The following is a 22,292-nucleotide window of genomic DNA, read 5'->3' on the forward strand; positions in this document are numbered from 1 at the left end:
TCCCGGCAGTTCCGACTTTGCAGAACAATATTGTAATTATGAGAATGACTTCGAGCACATGTCACAGTCTGGATGTTGTGTAGTGGTTGGATGGTTTGCAGGCCACACTAAAACGTTCTAATAAAAATGACAGTCCACAGACCCTACGATGATCAAACGATAAGTCAATTTTACACTGAAACAAAGAACATCCTCTGCCCTGACAGGCTGGTTAAAGGAAGAGTCAAAGGGATTTTATGGATTTAGGGCATGTCAGTCCAGGAATAAGTAAGATTCCTTGCCGTATTTGCATTTGGACTTTCTGTTTCTTTACAGTGGGTGTAGGAAATATTCATACGGCGTACTATATGTCGGATATACTAAAAATTCTTCAACTGGAATAGGCTGAGTGATGAAGAATTGTACAGCAGTATTGGAAGTACTGGAAGACTCTCGGTTTGAACCCACTTACCCACTAATCGAAAGGTTGGTGGTTTGATTCCAGCCTTTACCAGCAGCGCTGCTTTTGAATCCTTGTGCAACACATTCTCTAGACTTATAGGAGAGAAGGTCTAGTTGGCAAAGGCAACTATATCTCAGTTAATTTAAGTTAATTCCTTAACCTCTTACGGCTGTAGTCACATAAGCCAATTTATTTAAGAGTATTGCCTAAAAAGATTAAGCTATTTCTAATTCCGATGTGTTGATGCAGCTTTATTTACAGGGCAGTACATTACTTACTGCTGAGCGCATCACGTTGTAAGCTTTTCTATTTTTGCTGAAACCACAAGCTTTGTCATCCGGGTAAACAAGACCTTATATTATTGACATTATCGGTTCAGCACAACTTCCTCTTCTTCCTGTTCACTTGTCTGCTGCGGTACATAAATAACCAGGCACATTTCTTTACATGGCATTGTTTACCGTGGCTGCGCATTCCAAGTACATCACATCCACTCCGTCAAAGGAAAGATACAATTAGCACCAGCCCTGGGCGTGTGCGATCCCATGGGGTCGCAGACTGATAGGACGTCCCAAAGGAGGACTGCACGGGCGCGGCGCAGTGGCGTTGGCGAAGTACAGATGTGGGCCTTTAGATAAGAGAGAAAAGGCTAACGGGATAATGGCTTCCTGTTGGGTCGGCTTTGAACCCAATTTATCGGCAGATCAAGAGAACGCAGTAAGAAAAATACAAGTGCTTCTGGTGTTTACCGAGGTAATGATGCGGCTGCGGCCACTGTGACAGCGTCTGACAGGAAGCAGAGGGTAAACAGGAAGTAGCCTGGAACCTGGAGGGAACGGCGTGAGCTACATGGAATTCACTTTGAAGCATTTTGCTAACAAAAGTCAATATATTTTATTGAGAGAGGCTACAACCGAATTTTTAAAGAGCTGTTTTACATAAACGTTTGAACTGGGAAGAATAGTCAAATGTGTTTAGGTCCTACAACTCATTATGTAACAAGCAGCTGTTGCTAATGTGCTAGCTTTCTTTTGCTAAACGTGTTAGCGCAACATTTAACTTGTGGAATTGAACAGCTTTATCACAAATTCTGGTCAGCGTTTGTTCAAAAATAATACATTTACGTTTACTTTAGCTTTTTGTTGTTGTATTTGCTTCAATCAATGATCAGCAATGCAACAATTATTACTATTTTTTCAAGCGATTAAATAGAGTTCGGGAATGTGATGTCATATCGCTAAGCATTATGGGATTAGCAGCAATTGTAAACTAATGGAGATTTTAAAAGTTAAAATACTGGAGTTATTGTTCACATTAAAACACTTGGACACCACAGTGAGTTATTTACCAGCAGTAACTCAGCAGCGTTTTATACTGTTTTAAGCTGCTATGCTAACAGCTGCAAAGATGGCGGATCTCCATGGTAACTGTGGAATTTCCCGAACTCTATAAAGCTGTTGACGCTAAAGACAGTAGCATCAACAGCTTACTCCCCCGGACACTTGTTTCTTAAACTAAACCTCTCCGTGGTGACCTTGCTGCACCTCTCCCTCCGCTCTTAGCACTTGGCTCACAGCACTGAAGCTTTATCACTGAGAAGAGTTCAGACAGGGCTGTCAGAGGCATGCCCCGAGTCCATGGGGGTGCATACTCGAAAGATACTGTTCAAAGACAGCCACTATTACCTCATTTAGAAGTGACATTTGGAGTTTTGGAACTACAGCATTGATACTGTTGGCAGGATGTTAAATAATAAATAAAGTTAGACCACTGCAAAGTCTGTCTGACAATATTGATAATATTTGTATCTTGCACTGAGCTCTTCTGGCTGTAGTTTGAACATTTGGTGTCATTTATTCATGATGGATCTTTTGCCGTAACCATTAAAAATCCATCTTTAAATTTCCTCTGGCAACAAATGAACCATTGCTAGCCAAACAACGTGTTTCTCTCCATATGAAAGCCATGTTGATTAAGCAAGAAAGTAAAAATATAGCATACTACAGCGACCTCACATTTCTCTGCCAAGCCAAGGCCGCATGTGAACAAGCTTTTTACAGTTCAAAAAGGCAGACACACCAAACCAGGATCACAGGAGGAGAAAGAGCCTCATGCTGTTTGAACATTTGTGGGCCCATGTCTGATCTCTTCTAAGACAGCTAAATATGTGCTTTTGAGGTTACTTTGCACTCACTCAGCAGCTGGCAGCGCAGGACCTGCACACTTGTCTTCATGGTATCATGTGGTCCTCCTCCACAGTGCTCATGGTTGTCTGGAAAGCAAACACAACAAGTCGGAATATTAGACAATGCTTCAGATATTATATCAAACAGTATATTCTCTTCTATCAGTGCACACGACAGGTTAGGCAACGCATTCCACCAAAACTTAAAGAGGGGGTATTATGCTTTTTTCAATCACATAGCACCAGTCTATATCACACTACAATGATGACCAAACCTTCTGTTGGTCTGTAATGCAGTAAATTAGAATAACTGCCTTGTATAAAATTGCTCTCTCAAAATGGCTGTAGTGAATGTCTTGAAATAGGCCTCTGTCTCTTTAAGAACCGCTGACCCTTTCCGACACGCCCCCTCCACACGCTGTCTGTGGCATCAGTGGGGAGGGGGTTCTGCTGAGGAGCAGTGGTTGGTTACTCGGCTGGTGACGAAAGCTCGGAGGCGTCTCCAGGAGGTGGGGGCGTTCCTAGGAGGACTCAGGCAAACCTGATCTAAAATGGCCGCCATCAGAGTTTTTACAGATTACTCAAAAATACGTGAATGTGCCAAGGCAATACTTCAGGCATGTTTTTAATGAGGGAATGACATAATAACATGATGTAGAGCTTGAAAAAGTTGCATATTACCCCCCCTTTAATAGTACATAAAAAACCTCAACTTATGTTTACAATTTTACTTCCTTATTGGAAAAAGCAACAGCAAGATGTGATGTAGAAAAAAGATAAACATTTCCTAACTGCTGCGTGGAACGACACTATACATAAGGGCCATGAAGGAGTCCCATGTCTATCCTTGCAATATGGAATGAACATAAAAACGTTTTCTATGTTTCCTAAAGAAACAAACACGCTAACCACTTTATATAACTATACTACAACTATAATCAGCATTGGCATTATCCCATTATGTACAAGGTGAGTATCAACATTGGCAAACTTGTTGTCACATGTTATGCCACCATAGAGGGTTTGTTTAGAATGATAATGATGAAAGTGCATACCCTCTATTAGCAAGAGGTCATGTGACTGAACCCAATAAATACACGAGAGAGACCACCTCGATATCACCAGCGCCTCTCACATTTGGATCTGAATTCCACCTGACACACATCTCACAATAAAAGCACAGATTGGATTGCACCTGCAGTGGCTGGCCTCGTCCTCTGGGCCTTAAATGGACACTGGCATCCCGCGGGTAAAACCAATTACAGAGCATTAAACATTGACCGGTGAGCCTGTCCGACGTGTGTCAGGCGGGGACCCAAGGGTGCTTTTCAGGGGGAATGACTCACCGACATGCTCTTTGTAAAATAAACGTGTGTGTCGAGGGTTTAAGTAGAGTACTTTTCTCCGAACGTCCTTGGACAAACCCCTCATGTCTAAAAGCACATGCAGAGAGTGGGGCATGACTAATCCGCCGCCATTGTGACATGTGGGAATGCATTTGCAGACGGCGAAGGTGAACGCGGCTGTTTTTTGTGTTTTTTTGTGGAAACCATCCCTCAAATTAAATCCATTTACAGTATGGAAGCTTTCAAAGAAGACCAGCTATACATGCTTGACGTGAACGGAATTGAATCGTGCAAAAGGTGAAGCTGAACTAATATTGTTAGTCCGGCACAAGCAGGTTCAGAAACGTTTACACTCTTTAATACCTTCATTCATAGTAGTCCTAAAGTTCCACTAACTACCATGGAATAGAAAATTCAAATGTTTTGGAAGGTTTGGAATATATATAGAGGAACAAACATCCCACAATTTCACGTTTTCAAGATCAAAATGCCAATTGAGACCCTACACATCGACATGTTGCTTTGGTTTGAAGTTGAAACTCTCCCTTATTTCAGTGTCTTTCTTCACCCATGGATCCTCTTTCACACCTCCATCGAACCAGCTTTTCTCCTTTGCTAATTTGTTTTTTGCGTCACTGTCGTTAAAGGTGTGGTTCGAGGCCGAGAGACTTAGGCGTCGTGGATGAAGACGTTGTTTCCTCAGTGCACTGCTCACTACAGAACGTCTCTCAGCAAGCACGTAGGAAAGGAAACAACAACCTAATGCTTTTGATAAGAACTCGAGAGACACACAGAGAACCGCATCCATTTTCTTTAAAAACGCTCAGTGTCAACATTTAATGGCGGTAAGTCACATGCAGCAGTAATGTTTTTGAAGGCACAGGAGACAAGCGACGACAGGAAGATTGCAACGAAAACGATCATCCGAGCATGAGCAGACATATTGGATATTGATCTCGACTTTACGACGCAATCCTTTAGTGTTTGCAAAATGAAAGCAGATACGTTTGCTTTGACAATCTCAACTCCCCGTGTTTGCCTACAACAGCGTATATGTATTACAGACGAGACTGCACGATCACACTTCGATTTCAGGAAACCCAGAAAACAAACAGAGGTTCACTGGCCATCTTATTAGGTACACCCGCCTAGATCAAATATGATGGTGCCAATCAATGCAACGTTGGCCAGTGTATCTCTGCCAGCCTGGATAGATTCAGGATATATTCATGTATAAAATGAAAAGCTGCAGTGATTGCCCAGGTGCATGTGTCCTGTGCGGCTTTGCTGTGGTTCGCATCATGTCCCAGGATAATGAGCTCAATAGCCCAGATGAGCTCAGCCTCTCCACACTGATTACACCTGATCAAGGCAGCTCAATCACTCCCAGCTGTAAGTAAGGCTGTGGATGTGTGACACACGGCAGTCTTTATGCATATTTGAGCCTGATAACTCAACAACATTTAAATTGATCAAGCTTGTAGACCACTTCGTCTATGTCTACTCTATAGCCACACTGTTACTGACCCTTATGTCACAATTCAAAAGTCTGATGGGGTCATTTATCAAGGCAGGTGCAAAATAGCAGGTACAAGCTAAAAAATATTACAGTTTTAGGGCCCCAAATCTCATATGTAAACGAGACAATGCTACGTGAGCAAAAAATCCATAAATGACTCTGCTGCTGATCCACTTTTGCACATGCTACCTGCTTTACACATGAGTAAACGCTTAGTAATTTACCCAATATGTGTTGCCATTTACACATAGGCCTTTTCCATATAGTACATTGACCATGTTGAAGTTCAGGTTTCAGATTTTTGAAGGATTCACAAGTGCAAAGCCAAAGATGACAGGAAAGTACAACTAAATTAATCTGTGAAATATGAAATTGCGTCTGCAGACTGTCTTCTTTTTACTATTACAAATCTGAGGACAGCAGTCAGGTCCTGTCACATTAATATCAGCACGGTTCACTTTGGTCCAGAGGGAGACGATAGTTTCAGAGTGAACCCTAACCAGCCCTGGTCTGACACCAAGTCAATATGCAATGAAACAAGGATAGATGTGCATCGTGCCGTGCGGGGGGTGACAGTGGAAAACTGGCAATGGCGCAACACCGTGCACGAATAGTGTACTCCTCTAGTAAGATGACTCTTCCATTGGGCTACCCAATGAGGTACCCATGGGCCAATGGGTTTGATGTGGCCCGCAAGGGGATGCAGGGATATGTAAGGCCAAGGTATTGAGTAGAATTTATTTAGTAAGTAGAGATACCACCAACCCCTCCTGGAACTGCCACCTTAACGTGGTGGAGGGGTTTGAGCACCTGAATGATTCTGGGAGCTCTGTTGTCGGGGCTTCGTGCCCCTGGTAGGGTCTCCCATGGCAAACAGGTCCTAGGTGACGGGACAGACAAAGAGTAGTTCAGAAGTCCCTTATGAGAGAGAAAACAGGCCTGGTTAGAATCGTGAGGCCGTCCTTCTGTGGACCCACCACCTGCAGGAGGAGCCATAAGGGGCTGGTGCAGCGTGACGACCCGGCAGCTGACATGTGGAAGAAAATAGATGGATGGATACCACCAAACCAGTGTTTCCAAGCTCAATTAAAGACAATTGCAGAACAATATTGTTTATTTCAGTTTGAGTACTATATAGAATTTGAAAATCAACATTGTATGTTTTTTGGGTAATCTACATTGCATGTCAAGTTCGGTGCATAAAAACAACAGCAGTCTTTTTAAATACAGTATTCTACCAAAAGGCAGAATGGAGAGCAGAGGCAGTAGGTGTTGTGCCTCTGTGTGCCGTCTACTTATCAGCTGACATTAAGTGTACAAACGGTGGATCACATGGTTCCTCCCACACTTCTTCATCCTCCTCCTCCTCTGCCTCTCCTCTGTTCGTGGACAATCTGTAAAAGCAAGCTAGCACAAGCCGTATGCAGTGAAAGCCCAAATATCCCCGCAGCCAATCAGTAACAGCCTTTCTTTGTATTATTACTCTGACTCTTTTGACCTTGGCTTTGGGCTCAAGCCTCCATTGTGTGTGCCATTCACTGACCACTGTCTGCAGCGCTCCCGGCCAAAATCACTAAATTAATTCTTTATCAATCCATTGTTCCTGGGACGCCCAGATACCCCCTTTTCTTACATTGGGGCCATTCAGTTTGAGCCCCGGCGTGTCCTTGTGAATGAATCTGAATATCACAATGTACTATTAAGGTTGCCATGGTGATGCCAGGTGCGTGTTAGTTGCCATGGAACTTTTTTTTTTTTTTTACCCCCATGCAAATAACGCCGGTGAATCAGAGGGAAATCAGTGGTACAGACTGAGCGCTACCTTCGTACTATTCCTTATTTCAGCAACGGGAGAACAACTATAGTCTTGCTGTTTTCTTAAATGTCATCTTCAGCAATAATAGTGGACTTTGTTGTCTGTGGTCAAACTTTCGTCGTTATGCGGTGTCGAGACCTGAGATATAATTGGTGTCATGTTGTGGGAAAAACTTTTTGAGAAGCACAAAAAAACAAAAAAACAAAAAGTTGAGCTCATTTTGCTCCTGGCCCAGCCCTGAGGACAACCCCATAAACAGAATATTCCTTTTTCATGTTATCTTTTCATCCTCTGGCTGATTCACGCCTATGAGCTGGAGCCTGCCTCTGCGTGTGCACGTGTTTCCTGAATGTGCGGATCCACCCAAATCCGGGCCACTCATCAAAACACTTCATGGGCACTTTGGACAAATGACACCACAGTATTTAAAAAGGGCCTCGCGGTTTGAAATGGACGAGGTCGGCTTTCTATGGCAGAATTAGCTTTTTAATTGAAATGCATATGAGACTGAAATCCATGAACTGCACTGACACAAATACGTTAAAGTGATGGAGCAGCTTTCCCTTCATATCTGTCGTTCTTTCTTCATGTTTGTAGTGGGCACTGGCTGAGTCACTGCTGCTGTGTCACAGAAGCTGGAGGAGGATGTAGAGGTTATCAATCACTGAAGATCGCAGCAGTGGCCACTAAAGTAACATTAAGCACAGTTTAAATCGGCCATAGCACTGAATAAATGGTATGTAAGAGGAGGGACTTTGACAAGGGTCACACAGATGCAGATAGTCATGTCACACACACAGACTAATGCAGAAGTGCCTCATGCCTGCGTCTAAGGGCCTCAGGTGGGGTACATTCTGGACAGTAATGCTGGTCTCCGGAAGATATTATAGGCACCCAGAGGAATATCGGCTATCAGTCAAAATGTTACCAATATGGCCAATATTAAAGCAATACTAAGTAACTTCCTTTTCCTAGTTCCTCTGGGGGTAATACAAGTGTTAAAGGGATGATTGGAGGGTCTTTCATCTCCCCCTGGTGAAGCTGGCCAGAAAAAAACCCTTGCAACTTGACTGCCACCGGACCGGAGCCACCAATACACACTATAGAATCACGGAGAAGAAGCTAACAGGTTAACCGTCAAAGGTAACTGCGGGCTAGCGCCACTTTAAACAGTATTTACAGCCAAGTTTGAGTGAAAAAAATTATTTCCATTGTGTAATTGGATGTACAATATTCCTCTCTCCCTTTGACTTTTCTGTCAGCGTAGTATTTACTCTCACCGACAATTAATAAGTAAAAAAATATCGCAATTTGCTACTACACCTGCAGTTGCACTTATGGCCTCTAGGGGCAAGAGTTACTTAGTACTGAGCCAGAGTAACACCTCATTTGAAAGCTAAGACCTACAAAACTGATCGTAACTTTTTTGTCACATTGTCGCTGCTTTTTAAGCTTTTCTGTCGTGTTTTCGTAGGTTTTTTTGTCGCGCTTCGGTTACTTTCTTATCACATTTTTGTCACCTTTCTGACGGTCTTCTGTGGTTTTCTTGTTGATTTTTTCTTTGCTTTTTCATCACTATGTTTGTGAAGGCTCTCATCCATGCAGGGAGTATCCATCGTAGAAAAAGGTTAGATCATCCACTGAACCGGGTTTGGTAAAGTTGAGGAGGTTTCGCTTCTAGACACAGAAGCTTCCACATAGCTCTTCGGGCCATAAAAGACACTATTACCCAAACTGGAAGGGACTAAAAAGACCCAGGAGGAAGAAACCAGACAACCAGACTTTTTCATCACTGTTACTGTGTGTTTTTGTTGCTCTTTTACCGCATTTTGGTCACATTATTGGAAGTGTTATTGTTGTATTTCCGGTACGTTTTTGTCTCTCGGTTAAGGCGGGGTTAGAGCTTATAAAATGGACCCTCCCTGAGTCTCCAGTCTGGGAAGCTGTGTGGAAATGCTTTGAAGATTTGTGTCCAAAAGCGCTCCCTCCTTTAGCAGAACTGCTCTGCGCACATGTTACACAATCGCCCATGCAGTCCGCCCATGCAGAAGTTCGGCTACTCAAAGAGGCCGGCGATGTTTATAAATACAACTCCAACAAAGTCAAAATGACAGCCTCAAAAACCTGATTTCTATGGATCAATGGTAGCTAATAATATCGGCCTTTTCATATTGGTTATAGGATCCCATAACTTCCATACAATGAAATCAATAAAATCAATGAAACCACTATTTCATTTTGCATCCCTCAGGGGTCTATTTGTCCACAGTGGCCTGATACTGTAGAAGAGCCTGGATCGGACAGCTCTGTACAAACGACTGTGCGCTGTAGTTGGCTGCCATTTCTCCTCCTCTGTGACACGCACACGCCCACGGCTCCGGCCCCTGATGGATGGAGGAAGCCCCCGGACCAGGCTGAGTGTGTTAGGGGAGACTGATGGTGCTCCTCACAGGTGCACTGCTCTCCGTCTCCGAGTGGGAGTCCTTTAGGATACATTTATCCTGCATCCGTGGAACTGCACTGGGGACTGTTATAGCCCAGGAGTCAGACTTTCTTTCGGCTACAACTAATGCTCGTGCTGCTGCTGCAAAATATGTGTCAAAAAGTTAGGTATTTGAAAACTCTTTCGGCAGTCGTTTTCCCCTTTGCTTTATTCAAACGTCCAGCACTATTGTATTATTCTGACTGCTGAGACCGTGTTGAAATTGAAATTCATTAGAGCAGTGCGGGGTGAGTTGTGGAGAGATCCTGTGTCAGTGTGGGACTTTTTTATAATGACAAGAGGGCAGCGTGACAAAGAAAATCACAGCCATTCATCATCATACAGGGCTGTCGTGGTGCACGTAGCAACAAGAGAGATTGGCATGTTTCTGCAGATATGATTAGACCCCAAAGTCTTTGAATTACAAGAAATAGGTACAAGATAACCTCCTACATCGCCATCACTTGGACTTAGAATGTTAAGGTGTAAAACTTTTTTAATCTTCTCTGGATAACTTAACAAGTTTGCAGACGAATTGCTATTCATACTTTTATTCAGAACTGCTTTCCGTTCTGCTACAGCTACAGGGGTAGGTTTGCGCCCTCTGCTGGCATTCTGTTTCACTGCATTTTATAAGATCTCAAATTCTGGGGGTATTTTCTCCAGAAACATTACTTAACGTTAAAATGATGAGCTCACAACAGAAAATATGATCGCGAAATGTTGCTGTCGCCCATAAAATGACAGCCTGTGTGTGAAAGATGATGAGAAGGTGATCAATTATTGACACCATTATGATTTCATGATATTTGGGGAACAAATAGTTACCGACACCTTTGAAAAAGTAACAATTAAAACCTGTGGCTGTGAATTGTTTGTAAAAGTCATGCCCTTTCTCACCTGGGCCATCTGTTCATGGCAGTAAACAGAAAGATAAGTATTTGGATTCTGTCTCTCTCTCTCCTCTCTGCCCATGTCCTGGTGTGACCCCACACAGTGACTGACGACTGCTGCTGATGAGGGAAATGAGACCGCAGCCCCGTCACATCTCCGCTGTCCTTTTCACAAGCCAGACTGTAAAATCAAGAGAGCCCAGTGCTGGAATCACTTCTACACTGACCATCTGGAATGTTCTGAGGTGGAAACGACAACGTTATAGTTGGGAAACGCTAATGAACACGCATGAGACACGTGTCAAATGGGCAATAGCTCTGCTACAAGGGCCACTGCTGACCAAATGTTTTTACAGTGACAGTACCGTTTCAAAGTCTGAATGGGAGAATCAGAGAGTTTCATTAAAGAAAAGAAGATCTATTTAAATCAATCTCCTCTTCAAGTGCACATCTGTGGGTCAGGATGAAACTTTGTGTGATGCTGCTTATCAAATACTGTGACAGGTCACAGCAGTAGGGCTGGGTACTGTTAAACGATACCAGTATGGTATCGGACATAAAGCTTAGGTACTACTGGTATCAAAAAAATAAAAGTATTGAAAGCAGATACCAATAAAGATAAAAACAAATCTAACTTTAGATCCAAGTTTTGATGTTGTTGGTCCATGGACAGGAATAAAGGAAGTGACTTGGTTATTTCAGTCATTTAAATATTTTTACCATTTTTACCATTTTTTATTTGCCTGCTGTTTGCCCATGTTTTTTTTACACTTTTCCCCCCTGATTTTTTATCTCGTCTTTTGTCAGTATTTATTACTAATATTTTCCCTATGTACTATTTTCCCTATGTGTATATACCCCATTCTTTCCCCAAAATGTTTCCATATTTTTTGTCAGAGTTTCTCCCAAATTATTCTCAATTTTTCACACATGACTTGACATTTGAGATGAACTCGATATTGTACATTTCCAGATCCTCCACACATTATTGTTCTTTTACTGGTTCTAGACGACAGATATTTCAGTATAGGTATCACGAAACATTGTTCAGATATCGGTATTGAAAACCAAGTATCGTTAAAGTACCGGTATCTAAAAAAAAGGAGTGGTACCCAGCTCTACACAGCAGCATTAGTTTGTCTGCACAGGGGCACGCTACTATCACCTTTCCCATAATCCCTTGTGATGTGGTGCCCTCCGTATGACAGGCCGTCTGTTGCCGGTCTAGCACCTGTCACACTTTACTGGCCGCTATAGACGAGGTGACAAACAAGGCTGGCACGGGACAAACTGCTGGGTGTGAGGCCGTTCCAAACACACAAAAGAAAACGAGAGCACAAATAAATGACGTGCTTATTTGACAGCATTTCAACAGACAACCAACCTTGTTTCAGTCAAGATGGTATGAAAAACAAGAGGCGCTGGCAAACGAAAAGTATTTATATAAAGATGCTCGAAGTCATGAAGCAGTAGGCGGCTGGAGAAATCACGATTCATACTTTGAGCTGAGACCGTGCAGAACTGCTTTTACAATATTTCTTCTCCAATAAATTCATTAATGGATTGCTACCTCTCTCAATACAGAACATTTAGATTTGATGTTTCAAGCCAGTAGCACATTTTGAGAGAAAGATGGTTGAAAGACTGGGTCAAAAGCGATGCCTAAAAAAGAAAATAAGTCTGGTGAAGCTAGGTCTGTGTGAGTAGTAATTCTCTCGAGTAATACCTCTTTCGCACTATCCAAAACTTCCCTCTCTTGATCTTAGTTCCTTTTATTTTTAGCCTCACACACTCGATAAAAGCAACACGTCTCCAGAGAGTTTAAAGAGAGACAAAAAGACAGGCCATTTGCACATAGCCGAAGCATGACACAGCAGCAGCAGCCGCCTCGCCATGAACCCCCCCGGGTGCCGTCAGCCGTCATCCATCTCCCTGCTTTACCCGCCGGTGCCACTGTTAACGCGCTAGGTCTCCCCGGATCTACTCCAGCCCTTTTAGCCGACAGGTGCACCCTTAAACACCGCCTATAGTCTGGCTCCGCAGAGGCTCATACAGCACTGCAGCAACGGGGTGAGGAATACCGCTTGTCAAAGAGAGGGTGGAGGGGCAGAGAGGCGCACTGTAGCCAATAAATTACGGGCTTTAGTGAAATGATTTACGCTAAAAGCATGTTCATATGTGGAGGACGCCCGTGACTCATGACAAATGCATTAACGCAAGAGCTTCTGTGCTTTGAGCCTTGATGCTGGGATTAAACATATAAGAACACGACAAAGTACAAGTGGTGCATTCAAGTCTCTGAAATGTCTCAGGGTTCTCAACGGTGACAAGTTGGAAATGAACCATTGCATCCATACAGGACGAAAAAAGGTCCTTTATTTGTATCTCAAATCCACACCAAAAATCCATGACGGAAAACGTTTCTCTGTTCCCGCCGATGGCAGAATAAAAGAGTGCGTTGGTCCAAAGGGTCACTTCAGCACAGTGCATTATAAACAGGCCTAATCCCTTAAACTAATAGAAGTGATTTAAGAGGGAGGACATTGTGCAACATTGTGAGTGAATAGGCTATGGGCAGCGGGCTGACTCACCGTGTTGTGTAATATAATAGGCTAATGGAGTATTTACCAACGCGCGGTCCTCACACTTAGCGTGGGTGACAGGTACATACATGATTAAACAGTGGTAAACAGGATATGGGCCCGGGAGAGCTGTGCGGCGGAAACAAAGCGGAAAAGAGTAAAATGCACACATGAATCTGGAATATGGGCTCAGTCTATCACGTCCACTATCTGCCTCTCAACCAATCTTCACTCAAGTAAACACATAATGCACTTTCTCTCCTCTTTGTCCTGGCGTTCCAGCTATCGCTTCATTGCTGATCCACTACACACCAATGTGTAGCCACGCAATAAACTACCACCATATCTCCACCCCTCCTGATAATCCTGATAACATACTGTATGAGTTTTCATATTAAAGCTGCTTTTTTTCTTTGCAGAATAATAGAGTTTTTGTACATTGTAAAAACCAAACAATAAAACAAAAGAAACGGAGGGCAGGGAGTTCAGCTTCCCGATGGCCTTGTGTATGAAACTGTTCTTCAGTTGACTGGAAGACTGAAGAGACTGTGTGATGGGTGTGTAGGGTCTCTGGCGACAGCAGCTACGACACAGTGATGTCACAGGACTTTTCTTTTCTCAGGACAAAGTGTTTTTTCCCAATTAAACACTATACAGCAGTGATCGGATTGCAGAAAGCATGATGAACAAATGTGCAGACGGCGCGCTGTTTATACACAACCTTGAAGCGACGATCAAAGGATGTGTGAGCGAGGCCGCTGTAGGGAAAACCCTGTTCACAATGTATAACATAACACAGACTATATTCTGTCTGTCAAAAGCTTGATACAACCTGTCAACCGTGAAACCAACACGTATTGACCTGACTTGATTTCTTGAAATACTAATACTTTCAGAAACATGCATAAAATTAAATCAGGTGAAGAATCTGAATAAGCAGGAGGGATTGTGAGAGCAAGAAATTAGTTGTGGCTGACTACTTCCTCCTTTAACAGTGAAAAAAAAAGAAAACAAAGAACCAAGACCAAAATGTCTGCCTGTCCTTTAGCATGTAAAGCTAAACATTGGTTGCATTATGAAGAAGGACTTGAGTAATTAGAATTGCAAAGACAAGAAGGGTATGTTATGGCTACAGACCTAATGGCACAAAGAGGAAAGACCCGGACAATGCTTCAGTGACATTTTTGCAGCAACAACAAAAACGAAATAGCTGATGTTAGCCAAAAGTTGAGTGGTGTTCCACAGAGTCACACTTTCACATAGTTTGGAGCCAAGGAAATACAGTATGTAAAGAATCTAACAACATCACCATGTAGGGGAAAAGTAAGACAATGGAGCCCACGGAGAAGGACATCCTGTCTCACCAAAACAATATGGCAACACACTTGAAGATGTAATTGAACACATCGAGACAATGGGCAGAGGAATTCAGGCTTTCCTGTACTCTTGTCATCATCATTCTGTAAATGACTGTGGCTCATACAACAGCTATGTCCGCTTTGGTGTCCGGAAATACAGCACTGGATTGGCCCAGACAAACCTTGACTTTTAGTACTGTACTACATAGCCTAGAAAGCACACTTTTATTGGTGCCACAGACAGCAGTGCACTTCAAATGAGAGATACGGCCAGTGGCATGTGAGCGAAATGGTAGAAAATTAATAAATAAATCAATAAAAGTACTCAAATAAAGCGGGAAAACCAGCTTCAATTTGTTTTCTGTGAACTTTTCTGTGGCTGGCTTTTTAAATGTTTTGAGAATACAGGCAATAATTTATGATGTTTTAGAACTTGAAGTAATGTTGAAAACAAATTAAAGCTATGCACAGGCAATGTGTCTCACCAAAACGTCCCAGTTGCCAGCAGAGGGCGCATGGTCTGGAGTGAAGGGGTTGAATATGTTCATGTGGGAACATTATAACATGGTTACAGGCTTAAAAAAAGGGTCAATTTCTCATGAAAACACTGACTTCTCTTTACGTTAGAAATGAATAACTACAAATACTGATCTAGTTGTCAACGTTCAACAGTACAAATGCGATAAGGTTTTCTATCTACTGTGGAGTATCTGTAAGTTTACATTTCAAAGCACTACTTATTTGCTGTACATCAGTTTGCTGCCCACAAAACAAGTGTGCTAACACCTCAAACAGGGCAAAAGCAACGGGTCCAGGAAGTGCCCGACTCTCCACATTCGGACCTAATTTTACTTATTGACGCAACCTCTGGTGTGGTGACAATGGCAGGAACAAGAGGCAGCGGAGGACATGTTTTCAGCAGGAGGGGGGAGAACAATAACTGGTTTCCTTAAGCGGGGTAGTGGGGGCCGGACAGAGCCAGCTGGGACGACTGAGCCAACAGATTAAGTTCCGTACAGAAAGGGCCAAGGTTCAGAGATTTCCCGCCCGACCACTGCCCCGCGACCACATGCCCCGGGACGCTTCAGGAGTATTGTTCCTCCCGCAGTCTACCCCCCGCCATCGCCGCAAGACGGATTAAGCCCAAGAGCTGCAGAGAAGGAGTCTGTCTGCTCTCAGTTCAGTAAACACATATGATTAACACTATTTTTAATCATGAACAACTGCATTTGCTAGATTTAGAAGGCCTTAAAGGGAATAATGAAATATTGGGTATAAGAAGATAGACGTTAAATGTTCATCAAACAATGAAAGCAGAATCTCATGAATGACAGCATGCTTGGTGCAGAATGGCTGCCATGTCACCGTCAGTCCGCCCCAGGGCAGTTGTGAGGTACAGCACCTCACCTCCAATGACTGTGATTGGTAAGTGAATGAAGAACAAGCATAATGCAACTTAACGAGTTTCTGCATCAAGTAAACAATAAAGACAACTAAGGCCTAAAAACACTTCCTTGTGGCAAACCGTAGCAACAATGATGAGTTTGCCACACTTTCTCTTCAACCGACTCCTCACTTCTGAAGTAGGTGCTAGGTCAACGTTTAGACGAGTTGAGCATGCACAAACACAGAAGAGAGACAGGAAGGTGGGACCAAAACATGAAGGATTTTCCTGCATTTTGAGCCCTTTAAACACCACATCAAGCAGCAGCAGATGCAGCACCGTAACCCTCACAGTGACAGACGCTGCTACTTTAGTCTGACTGGCGACCAAAGTCCTTCCCAGTCTTATTGTATTACTTGCATGGGCACCCAGAGCACATGGCTACTGAATATGCGTCCAGGTTTCAAGTTTCAAGTTCAAGTTTAATGGTTTTGTATAGCCCAATATCACAACAGAAGTCGCCTCACAGGGCTGCACCAAACATCAAGGCAATAAAACAGAGCAATAAATATGACAATTAAAAGTTCAGGTAAATATAATGGCAAATATAATGTCCAATAGGAGGTAGCGACGAGCGGCGTGGGTGTCCCCCGTCCTTAGACTCTCCAGCACGGCAAGGAAAAACTCAAAAACCCGGCAGGAGAAAAGAGAAACCTTGGGGAAAACCACAGAAGGAGAGATCCACTCCCATGGACGGACAGGCTATAGAGACCCAGGGCTGAAGGATCCCACAGCAGACGGGCCAAGATCACAGACCGTCCAGTCCTCAGATTCCAGAATGCAGGGTTCCTCCGTTCACCCAGGTTCCTCCGTTCGATCTTCGTCCACAAAAGGATGTAAAAGGATTACAGCTGTTGAGCTTGATTCTAACAGAGTTGTGACTCTACTCTAAAGGCACTGCAAAGGTAATTCCTTCCTAGCAATAATTGTGTTTTGGAAGGTGCACTCCATCCTCAGAGAGTGCTGCTGTGGACGTTAGCACAAGGAGCATTAGCATTAGCGACTGCGTCTCACCTTCCGGTCTCCCTCCCATGTCTGCGCATGTGCAGCTCACATTGACCAAGCAAATATTTCTGATGTGAATTGACATGTCATATCTGGTAAGAATCTTCCAACTTGAGTGCACTTGTGAATCAGCCAAGTCCTCCAGTTCTTCAAACTCAATAATGAGCGAAAGGCACTGCTCTCTATCCGCATGCTCCCTCAGACTGATGTGTGCGTGAGAGCCACAGAGCCTGGGGTCCCATATCCGATCAAGAGGTGACCTTCTCCCTTATTCGGCCCCCAAAGCTCAAAGCAGTGATTAAAGCCACAGTGTTCGCCAACGTGACAGAGAGGGGCATGTGCGAGTGACCCGGTGGCACTGACAGGTTGATATATTTCGGGATGGAGCACCAAAGAGGGACAGCGTTTCCAAGGCTGCAGTTGTGAGATTGGACAGCATTAGTAATTATTTCAAATACACAATATGACATGCCGTATCAAGACTTGGCACGAGAACTGATAGCATTTTAATGATGTGGGAGCTATTAGCGCTTTTTAATACTGACCAGATTTTCTTATTGATTTCTTCTGCCTGTAAACAGATGGCAAGCTGTGTTCCAAACAACATCTCATTATCTCTGCACAGCATTCATTACAGCGGGAAATCGAACAGTCCTATGGTGCAAATTTCCACATCAACAACAGTGTGAATTTAGAATTAATCTGGAAGTGTTGCAAGGGCATCCAACAGTTTCTGAAATAGAGAAAAGACTCATTTGGTCGTGTGATCTTGCTTTTGTTGATGGAGGTCAGGTGCCTGTATAACACGATGGGCAGTTCATTAATGTTGGAAACATTCAAACAAAAAATCTAAATAATTTGTTGAAGCTTTTTGTAGACTTAATTGTTCCTGTTAAAAATGTATCCACAGCAAACAGGATACATGTACAAGTCAACGGGTCCTCTTAGGAATAGGCCCACAAACATGTGACATCAATGTTATTGCTTAAAGTCACTTCGATCAACAATTTCTCACAGGGGAAGATTATTTCACTTTAGTTCATCTGTGCAGACAGAAAAGACATTACTTTGTTTCATGTGGATAAGCTGAGTAATTACTTAGTTATCAACCAAGAACAAAAACATAAACCTTTTCACAGTTCATATGACAGTTCTACATGGAATTATTCAATGCAAACCACTTGAATATTAAACTTTCTATTATGAGTTATTTAGGCATTTTAAACAATTTTAGGACATCTTACCCTCCTTATTTTGTAATATAGATAATAAGTACTGTATCTATCTAGAAAATCACCATACCCCCTTCAGATATTGTGAAATACAGTTATACAAACGGCCGGCAGACAGTGCAGTGATGCTTCAACTTGCTGCAGTGAAATGGGTAAGTAATAACAACAATAGAAACCTGCACACATGCACAGGGAAGCGATCAGAAACGGTTTGTAAAAGTGTCTAGACTAAAACCGAGAGAAGCTTCATGGACTTTGCTATGTGACGTATATCAGAGAGTGGGCTGGTGTTTTGAGTATGTGGGAGGAACAAGGACTAAATATGCAGGTTTAATGACATGTGCAAGAAGAAAAAACAAAGTATCAAACAATGTGTGTTTTTGATTTGAAAAAAAAAAAAAAAAAGGTTCAACATCCATCCATCCATCCATCCATCCACTTGTCCGTTGCCGGGTCGTGGGGGCAGCTGTTGGAGCTGTCCAAATCACACTGCACCAGCCCCTTATGGCTCCTCCTACAGGTGATGGGTCCACAGAAGGACAGCCTCACGATTAACCGGGCCTGTTGGTCTCTCATAAGGGGCTTCTGAACCGCTATTTGTCTGACCCGTCACCTAGGACCAGTTTGCCCTGGGAGACCCTACCAGGGGCACGAAGCCTCCGACAACAGAGCTCCCAGGATCATGCGGGTGCTCAAACCCCTCCACCACGTTAAGGCGGCGGTTCCAGGAGGGTAGTTAAACATGATTAAAACAAAAACAAAAGTTTCTTTGGAATGTTATGATGTCACATGAACACAATCAACACAGCTCGAGGTCCACTTTTCACAGTGCTGCATTCAGTGCCAGACCAAACAACAATAAAGACGAACACCCTTCTTCACAGTCACAATAGGTGGCATTGTCAAACAAGACAAGTGGCTGGGGGCTTAAACCCGTTTTTAAGACCCAAGTGGCATTTACATTTCAATTGACTGGCAGTTACGAGCAACCCGGCAAGTGTCAGACTCAGACATACAGTCACGGTGTTCTCTGCAGCGCCATAACCCCAAGATTATCATCCAACTGGACAGTAATCACTACATCAGGCTCCAAAGGGGGTATGCATGCACTCATGTCAAGTTCAGTCCTCAACCGAGATTTTCCTGGTGAATCGCAAATTAACAATAGAAATTAGCAATCAACAGCCTTGCTACACTCGTATTTGCCTCATCCTTGAAAATGTGAGCTCCTCTCAAGTGGATGTTTACGCCTGACAGCGCCCGCTTATTTCTCCCAGAGTACAAAAATAATTCATCGCATTAAAAGGAGCCAGCACTGTTAATAATTGCTGTCCCGCTTTGTGCATCTGACTGCACCACTGTGACCAAAACAAGCCAATTATCCCATCCAAGCGCGCCGAATCAGAGATATTTAGAGACTATAGACAGACACGAGAGCCGCTTGTTGGAATGTTAAATGAACGCAAAACTATTGATGAAAAAATGTCACCACAGGCCAGCGACATTGATGTTTTTGAAGATAAGGGTTTTGAAATAATAAATCCAAGTTGCTTTCATAGACTTGTTGACCTTTTATTCTATTGAGTGTGTGGAAATTGGGGAATTAATTTAATCTGTTTACGCATGTTTTATTGCAACTTTGTTTTCTTGTAAGCTAAAGACAATTAGACCATTACAATGCCTCGCCCGCACACAGCCCGGACATCCCTAATGCCCCATGGAAGGGACTCCTAGCTGACCGAAAAAGGACCATGACAATCCTGGAGCACACGAGACCTCGTCCTAATCCCTGGAGACCAACAGGACAAAGACAAGGAATAACCTTTACAATTATTTTCCATTGATAGCTTCCTTGAAAGTTTATACTAGCTCACATTATGTTTTATTTTTGTGTTTTTAGAAATCTTTACAAACAATTTCAAATGACACCACCTGAAAGTTATGTTTCATTATTGTGTTTTTAGCTCTGAATGTTTAGATTTACTCAGGTTATACTCTATTGTTCTGTTTTTATCTTGACAAATTAATTATCTTTACAAATATTCCCCATTGAAAGCCTCTGAAAGTCTGCATGTCTCACGTTTTTCTTGTGTTTTTTTTAGCCCTACGGTAATTGAAACCCCTGTGAACAGTTGGACAATGGACACTGTCTCTGAGTCCCGGTTAAATAAACTTCTACTGCATAAGACATCCAGAGACATCCTGCCTACTTTTCATCTGTCCTCTCAGACACCATTGTTTATTCTTGAACAGACGCAATATCCAAACAACTGACACTGAACCAAGCCAGCAACAACAACAACAACAACAACAAAGAAATGCCACACACTACAAACAACGTGACAGGTATGAGACAGAGCGAGAAGAGTTGGTCATTTTGCACCACAGCTAGCAATTTAAAAAATGGTTCTATTTTATTTGTTTTTGCAAATGGGAGAAAATACACTCAGAGTTTTTAACGTGCAGTATCTAGACTGTGCTTCAGTAAATTCATACGGCAAGATGCCTGTCCCATCGCAACAGAGATTAAAATTGAGATGGAGGTTAGGTCAGAACTCTATAGTAAAACTGGCCTTTTTGTCTGTCATACTGCAGGTGACAAAAAATAGTTATAAGTTTAACATTCTCTGTCAGCAAACTAAGATGAAATTATTGAAATTATTGTCAAAGTTGAAAATCCAACCAAGAGGCAGCAGTTACTGACCCAGAGCCAGATTTCTTGAGAGAATAGCCTACACGTTCACAGGTTTACGAGGCCTTGTAATGGACGTCATCTCCCATGTCCTCATATCCCGACAAAGTCCACAGATCCTTTTTATATGATTGACGTGTACAATGAACATGCAATACATGTGAGATAGTCTGTCCTTGGCACATATTCTAACTGTATAAGAAAGGCACAATACGTTGTATATATTATGCCATCTTATCCCAGCATCAGTTCATGACGTAAACCTCTTCAGCTTACAAGAAAACATGAGTAAAACAACTGAAAGTAAGTCCCCAAATTCCATATGATCACATGTGCACATATGATCACCTTTGGTACCATAAAGTATAACATTCTCATTTCTGCAAGCATGTACATACAAGGATCCATATTTTAAAAATCTTAAAGCAAAAGTACACTACTGGACAGTTTTTAATTGGACACCATTATTTTAAATGAAATTTCATGATGAGGCGCGGAGCATGAACAAGAATGAGCCAAAAAATGAGAAGTGATTTTCAGGGTCTACAAATAAGGGCATTGTATTATATTAAGTTTCTAATACAGGAAAGGAAAGGAAAAAATATTGAACTGCAAACTACTTTGAATTCCCAACCACCTCTGCTTTCAACAATAAGCTTTTAAAACTAAATAATACTAAATACTGTGTGAAACTTCTGAACTGCACACATATCTGCTTTTTAAACGCTACTTCATTTATACAAAACAATAGTTAATTGCTTCACATGAGGAGTATTCTGCAAAAGAACACTAACCATTACAACACTTCTTCATCAAATAGTTATCAGAAGCTGAGCTGTGAATTTTTCAGAACTTTAAAGTTAATCTCTGATAGTTTTTTTTATTATTTTCAAAGGGCTCTGAGCAGGCAGTTGGCTTGCGTCTCGTCGTTCAGCCTCGGTTAGAGCCGGTGTAAAGGTTTTAAAGTACCCCCCATCTCAGGCTACCCCCCGGTAATTTGACTAAGGCTAACCTTACCTTAGCCCTAACCTTAAGGACAGTGGAGTTTACGAACTAAAGCTAACCTTACCAGATGAAGAGTTACGAGAGTTGTAGCTATTATTAGCAATTAACTTAGCATTTTCTATTTAACACAGCCGTACCTAACAAACAATACATATTGTGTCGGGGGAAATCTGAAATTGGGGGATACAGTGGTGTGAATAATGAAGCAAAGGAGTGATGAAGTGATCTCTAAAAGACATCAGGTTGCAGATGAGACATTCCCATAACATTTGCGAAAGCATCTGGATGACA

At 42.6% G+C, this 22,292-nt stretch overlaps 1 protein-coding gene across 1 annotated transcript in view; it reads right to left on the minus strand.

The window, feature by feature from the left end:
• The window catches only part of tmem108 (transmembrane protein 108), a 63,635-nt gene that overhangs the window by 15,962 nt on the left and 25,381 nt on the right, over positions 1-22,292 (minus strand). Inside the window, exon 2 of the mRNA XM_079576081.1 lies at positions 2,637-2,714. Within this exon, the coding sequence (XP_079432207.1) occupies positions 2,637-2,676 (40 nt within the window). The 5' untranslated portion in view covers positions 2,677-2,714. The remainder of the gene's footprint in view (positions 1-2,636; positions 2,715-22,292) is intronic.

The sequence above is a fragment of the Gobius niger genome (assembly GCF_951799975.1).
Source record: "Gobius niger genome assembly, chromosome: 18".
Classification (NCBI taxonomy): domain Eukaryota; kingdom Metazoa; phylum Chordata; class Actinopteri; order Gobiiformes; family Gobiidae; genus Gobius; species Gobius niger.